The following is a 6,960-nucleotide window of genomic DNA, read 5'->3' on the forward strand; positions in this document are numbered from 1 at the left end:
TGGAGTTGTTTCACCTCAACTTTGATACAATAACGTTATTACCGAAGAAGAATGAGGCGGTCCGGATAGAACAATTTCGACCCATTTGCCTGCTGAATGTGAGTTTTAAAATCTTCACAAAGGTAGGAACCAATAGATTGACACAAATTGCTCACTCAGTGGTTCAACCTAGTCAGACAGCTTTCATGCCTGGACGACAGATACTCGAAGGAGTGGTTGTCTTACATGAAACACTTCATGAGATTCACTCGAAGAAACTAGACGGGGTTATCTTAAAAGTGGATTTAGAGAAGGCTTATGATAAAGTAAAATGGCCTTTTCTTCAGCAGGCAATGCGTATGAAGGGTTTTAGTGAAACCTAGAGGCACCAGGTGGATACTCAAGTCCAGAAAGGTAGTGTCGGAATTAAGGTGAACGATGACATCAGACACTACTTCCAGACGCATAAGGGGTTGAGATAAGGGGATTCCATGTCACCTCTTCTGTTCAATATTATGGCAGATATGTTGGCCGTCATTATTGGCAGGGCCAAGCAACATGGCCATGTAGAGGGTCTAGTTCCTCATCTGGTTGATGGAGGGGTGTCCATTCTACAATATGCTGATGACACTATCCTTTTCATGGAACATGACATGGCTAAGGCACGTAACATGAAACTTATCTTATGTCTATTCGAACAATTGTCTGGATTAAAAATCAATTTTCATAAGAGCGAGGTGTTCTGTTTTGGGAAGGCCAAAGACGAGGAACATACTTACAGACAATTGTTTGGATGCGAATTAGGTGCTTTACCATTCAGTTACTTGGGTATTCCGATTCATCACCGTAAACTATCCAATAAGGAATGGAAATGTATTGAAGAACGAATTGAAAAAAAACTCAGCTGCTGGAAGGGCAAGCTGATGTCATATGGAGGTCGACTAGTTTTGATTAACTCAGTATTGACTAGCATGCCAATGTTTTTACTTTCGTTCTTCAAAATTCCGAAAGGGGTCCGAAAGCGACTTGATTTCTTTAGATCTCGTTTCTTTTGGCAGTCTGATGAGGCCAAGAGGAAATACCGTCTCGCGCGATGGGATATCCTTTGTCGACCTAAAGACCAAGGGGGGCTCGGTATTGAGAACTTGGAGATTAAGAATAAATGCCTTATGAGCAAATGGTTGTACAGGTTAGAGACAGAGCCGGAGGGCATGTGGTCTCAAATCCTGCGCAATAAGTTTGCACTCGAAAACGCTAGCCCAGGTTACCATCAGACCGACTGATTCACTGTTCTGAAAGGGACTTATGAGAACAAAGGATATGTTCTTTCGTAGGGTCAAATTCTTGATTGGCAACGGGATGTCAACAAGATTTTGGGAGGATACGTGGCTAGGAGAGACACCTCTGGCCTTACAATATCCTACCCTTTACAATATTGTGCAACGTAAGAAAGATTACGTAGGTATCGTCCTTCAAACTATTCCCTTGAACATCCAGTTCAGATGTACGTTAGTGGGTGAGAGATGAATAGCCTGGATGCACTTGGTTCGGAGATTGATTGAAGTTCGACTCTCCGACGTGCCGGACTCCACACAATGGAAGTTAACTAAAAATGAGATATTTACGGTGAAATCATTTTATACGGATCTGATTAATTCTGGCCTCATCTCAAGGTCACTTCATATATGAAAGGTTAAGGTTCCTTTGCGGATTAAAATTTTCATGTGGTTTGTCCACAAGCAAGTAATACTCACAAAGGACAACTTACTTAAGAGGCGATGGGTAGGTAACTCGCGGTGTTGTTTTTGTGCTCAAGATGAGACAATCCAACATTTATTTATCGAATGCCCACTTGCCAAGTTACTTTGGAGAACGATTCATATAGCTTTTAATATCAATCCCCCAGTAGATATTGCGTCTTTGTTTGGGACGTGGTTAGCTGGGGTTGAACAGATCACGGCAGCTCGTATTCAGATTGGAATATGTGCGTTATTATGGGCTATATGGAACTGCAGAAATGATATGATTTTTACCAGACAACACAACTTAACTTTTTTGCAGGTTATCTTCAGAGCTACAGCTTGGATCCGTGCGTGGTCCTTACTCACTCCTATGGACTCCAGGGAGCCTTTGGTTACTGGGTGCAACCAATGGGAGATGGTGGCTCGGGCTATATTCAACCGGTTCGGATGGCGTTCGCATAAAAGGATAGGAGTCTAGAGAGCTTGTCCTTATTATCACCGTACCGGTTGTCTTTGTCCGATTGTATTTTTCAGTTTTATGTGCTTTGTTTTGCTCCGTTTGCGAGCTGTAAGACCTTTGTGATGATACCTTCTGGATTTTTAATAAAAGGGCCGCATGCATCATCATCATGCAGAGGCCGGGGTATACCTCCATTTCAAAAAAAAAAGTTAGCAACCAAGTAAGAAACACCGACGGACGTGCCCCCTATTTAAAGAAGCCTTCCCCTCTTTTTCCCAATCGCGTTCACGTAGTACTCCATCAGTCGGTCCCTCCTCTTCTTCCACGTCGGCTCACTCCAGCTCAATCCACCGATTCTGCACTTGCTCAATTAAAATTAGGAGAGACGAAACACAATCAACACTTGTTTTTCTCTTCCCTTTCATAGAGAATGTCTGTTGTTGTGGTGCAGGGAAGCGATTTCTTCTTGGAGCAGCCGGCTTCCACAATGGGCGCCACTCCTTCAACACAAGACCCATCCTCCTCTTCATATTGCTACTTGCACCGGCGGCGCCGCGGGTTTCCTCTTCTTCTTCTCGGTCTGATGTACATATTCTTCTTGTGCTCCTCCTTCCCCGCCGTCTCAGGAGCTCACATGCCTGGTTAGTTTTTCTTCACCTCTTTCTTTCTTCCTTGTTATTTTCTTGCTTCTTTAGGCACATCAGTTCCATTCATTCATCCTGCTGCCTTCTTCCAATTCTTTGTATGTTTGTTTATGCTCTTGTTCTTCTTCATGTTCCTGTTTACATTCTTTGCATATATGCTTACTTAGCATACATGGAGTATTTCTGTGTCACAATTGTACTAATTAGCTTCTGCTATTTTCTACAAAATGTCTCACCATATCTCTAGTGTTGTGTAGCACTATCATGTAGCTAGCTAGTGAGATTTAATCACACACACTGCATCCATCTGCATGCATGCTCAACCAAACATTTGTGAGTTTTTGAGCACTGTCTAGGACTACCTAGTATTTCAGGACTAGCTAGTATGCACATATGTGTTGCGCGTTTATTTATCCTACTCTAAAATATATAATTGCATCACAATTGTTCGTTTGTCTTTCAATAGGCAGAACCATGGCTGAAATGGATAGCGAGAAGGTCCGTGTAAGACTATGCGTTCGTCTACCACATTATGAATGCCCCGATCCTCCACAGTGTAACTGCTGTCTCGTGACTGAATTATGCTACACGACTATGGCTGAGTGCATCATAGAGTGTAAGAAACTCTAAAGAAATAATGCCTGATATTTCATTTTTGTGTAATGAAACCGAGTAAAGTAATACTCTAGCAATTGTTGCTTAGTACATATTTGGCTTGGCAAAAGAATGAAATTCCTTCCCCGCAAAAAAAAAAGAATGAAATTCCAATAGAATCTCTTTGTAACTGGACAAGAAAAACGCCAAAAGTATGAATATGTTTTTTTTCTTCCGAAAAGTAGGTTTACCCGGCCTTTGCATCAAAATGATGCATGCAACCATCTTTATTAAGTTATTCGACGTAGTCTAACAAAATAAATACAAAGATCAAACCAAAGTTACCTTCGAGACGAACAAACTCACTACACATACAAATATAAAGATGTGCCTTGACCGCATCAACGGACACCATCTTATCCAATGGCCTCAAGAAGTCATCCGCCTGGCAAGTTAAGAGTACCAACCGGTCTAGGCGTCCCACAACATGCACAGCATGCGCACGCTCTAGGATCCGCCGCCGCCATCTTCCGCCGTCCCATCTTCAGGAGGGATCATTGCATAGACCTTGCCAGACCCATCTGCTATTGACGTCACCACAACGCCAGGCAACACCACCAGCCTGCGCGCGTCCATCAAACCACGTCCAACGCCGAGACTCCAGTGCTCCAAGCCGCCGAGACCCGCCATCTTCAACGCGGTAGATGGAACCGCTCCACCTGTTGGCCCCTCCAGTGAACCTCTGCTCCAAAACAATGCCCTCGGGAGGGAAAACGACACCATCGTCTTCGTTATCATCCGATCTGGGAGACCCAGATCCAGAGTTTCCCCGGGGACTGATGCCCCATAGAGGAAGAAGGGCACGCCATCTGCACCTACCAACAAACCTAAACAGTGTCCACCATCACAAAGCTCTCACGGCGAGACCTTCACGAAAGACACGGCGCTTGAGCGTTGTCGCCGCCCACCGCAGTTAAGGTTTTCACCCGAGAAGCAGTGAAGTCGGAAAAGGTAGGACAAACCAAAACGATGTATCCAAGAAGAATATCGGCACCTGCGAGCGTCGTCGTCGTGATGGCCGGCTGGAACCGACCACAGAATTATCCTGATCTGGATCCCCAACTCCCGCTCCACCCACAAAGCGGTGACCGGCTAGCTAGACAGCACGGCGTCCGGTGAGATTGGAGCGCACCTAGATGGGACAGCAGGAAGCAAAGAAAACGGCGCCGTCAGCCGCCGGGGCATCGCTGCCACGTACCGCCCGAGCCCGTCCCTGTGGACTCCTCAATCAAAAAGTTAAGGCACAGCACAATCTACACAAACAGATATGGGATTCAAGATCGACTATTACCGTGGTCCCTCGCTGGGAGCAGAGAGGGAAACGACGACGAGGCTGGTGGGTGGATCTGTGCTCGCTCAGCTCCTTTCATCCTGCAGTCAAGCAATGAACCTAGTAAAGTCCTATCTCTGTTTAATACTATAAAACTTTTTTTAATAAGACTACCAAAACATCCTCGCTAGACATGCATGCATGCTCGACGCCCACTAAGACCTAACTAGTGTCGTACGTGCCGGACCTGACTCAAACCTCACCGTGCAAAGCCTAGCTGCTTGCTAGTACTCCCTCCGTTCCTAAATATAAGTTTCTTTAGAATTCCACTGCAAATTATATACGGATGTATATAAACATATTTTAGAATATAGATTTATTTATTTTGCTTCGTATGTAGTCCATAGTAAAATCTCTCAAAAGACTTATATTTAGAAACGGACGGAGTACTTTCTTACATACTTATACGTACACGTGTCATACATAGCAAACTACACGTGCATGTGTACAATACACACTTTGTCAAGTGGTTGCTTAATTTCAGCCCTACGTGCGCTTGCATGCATGGTACTAGCACGTGCCTATAATACACACACACACACACACACAATAAAGTGACCTCATGTCATTATCTATGTGCCAACTCTCTTGAAACAGAAGTTCAAAAAAAAAAACTCTCTTGAAACAGGCTTTCACCCCACTTTATATATAAAGCAACCCCCGAAGAAAAATACAAGGGCGAACGATACAAGATGGTGAGGTAGCCCTCTTATAAAACCGTTCCCAAGATAAAGGATCTGGCAGCACGCACGCGACTACGCTACCGATAATGAACACAGGAAGATCTAAGCACACCTCCACGTTACAACCTAGAACACCTAAGCTGCACGACCACGTCCCCAGGAGGGAGAACGGCGCAGAGCGTCGTGACTGTCGAGACCAAATCGAACAAAGGTTGCCACCTGGAGCCTTGACACACTGAGAAGAACCACGCCGACGTTTTCAGGAAGAGCGTGGCACCCACGGGCGTCGCTATCGTCGGCGCCGAAACACAAAGCTTTCGCTCGACGGCTCACCCGTGCCACCACAGTAGTGGCGGGCAAGGCCCTCAGGCCCGCCACTGACCTTCCACCACTACCAACATGCCATAATATATAGTTAAATTATTTACATATTATTTAAAATTATCCATATAGTTAAATTATAAATTAAAAATATTCAAGCAATAATTGTGTATTTAATTAAAAAATCAAAGTAATTATATTTATATATATTTAAATAGATGCTAGTCCAAGTTTAATTTTTTAATGATTTTAATTAAATATTTATGCAGTATATAAAAGTGTTCATTTTATTTTGAATATTAGTTTATTAATTAAAATATTAAAATTTACAGATATTTTATATATTTTTATAGATATTATCCTAGCCGCCACCGTGTTTGCACATTCTTTGTGGGTCATGACAGCTAGAACCCGTGCCAGGGGCTTTCTCGTGAGAAAGAATGCGGGTCACTGACAAGTGCACCGACCCGCGCTAGGGGCTTTCCCGCGAGAAAAAAGAATCCAAGACCCATGCCAGGGGCTTTTCCACGAGTTGTGCACCAAAGTGACTTTTCACGCAAAGTTTTAGTACTAGTGGTGTAATTGACTCTCTCAAAATCTCTAATAAGCATATCCACATACTCCCATTGGTGCAAAAAGGCCATATTTAACTTCTGGCTAATAATGTCACCCTTCAAGTTGACTTATGATCAAGTTTTGGCTTAAAGAAAAACCCTCCTATTTTATATTTTATTTGTTCATCATTAAAATGAAATGTGCAAGTGCTGGAATAAGAATATCCGTACTACCTCCGTCCGGAATTTGTTTTTGAGGGCTCTCTGTCCGGAATTACTTGCCGCTCAAACGGATATATCTAGCACTCACTAGTGCTCGCAGATAATTTTTTATGCATGAAAGGATCAATTATTTCGGTAGTTATAGAAATGATGATGTGGGACATTTGTATGCTAGATTAGCTACATTTCTTACTTTTCAGCTCAATTTCAGGTACTTGCTTTGTGATATCTTTTACCATAAATCTTTGTTCATTACCTGTCTTTCTGGTTCAGTTCTACGAGAGTGGGCTTGAAGAGGACACAGCTGGTTTGAAATTACAAGGAAAAAGAATCACTCAAGGGACCTTTCCGCAATTGAACTATGCACTAAG

General features: G+C 43.4%; 1 protein-coding gene across 1 annotated transcript; it reads left to right on the plus strand.

Annotated features, from left to right (window-relative positions):
- Positions 1-2,440: 2,440 nt before the first annotated feature.
- On the plus strand, positions 2,441-6,960 carry LOC123179491 (uncharacterized). Its single transcript, XM_044591565.1, has 3 exons — positions 2,441-2,822; positions 3,292-3,441; positions 6,863-6,960. Exons 1-3 carry the CDS (start codon positions 2,612-2,614, stop codon positions 6,880-6,882), a joined length of 381 nt encoding a protein of 126 aa, XP_044447500.1. The 5' UTR covers positions 2,441-2,611; the 3' UTR covers positions 6,883-6,960.

This window comes from Triticum aestivum, chromosome 1D (genome assembly GCF_018294505.1).
Source record: "Triticum aestivum cultivar Chinese Spring chromosome 1D, IWGSC CS RefSeq v2.1, whole genome shotgun sequence".
Classification (NCBI taxonomy): domain Eukaryota; kingdom Viridiplantae; phylum Streptophyta; class Magnoliopsida; order Poales; family Poaceae; genus Triticum; species Triticum aestivum.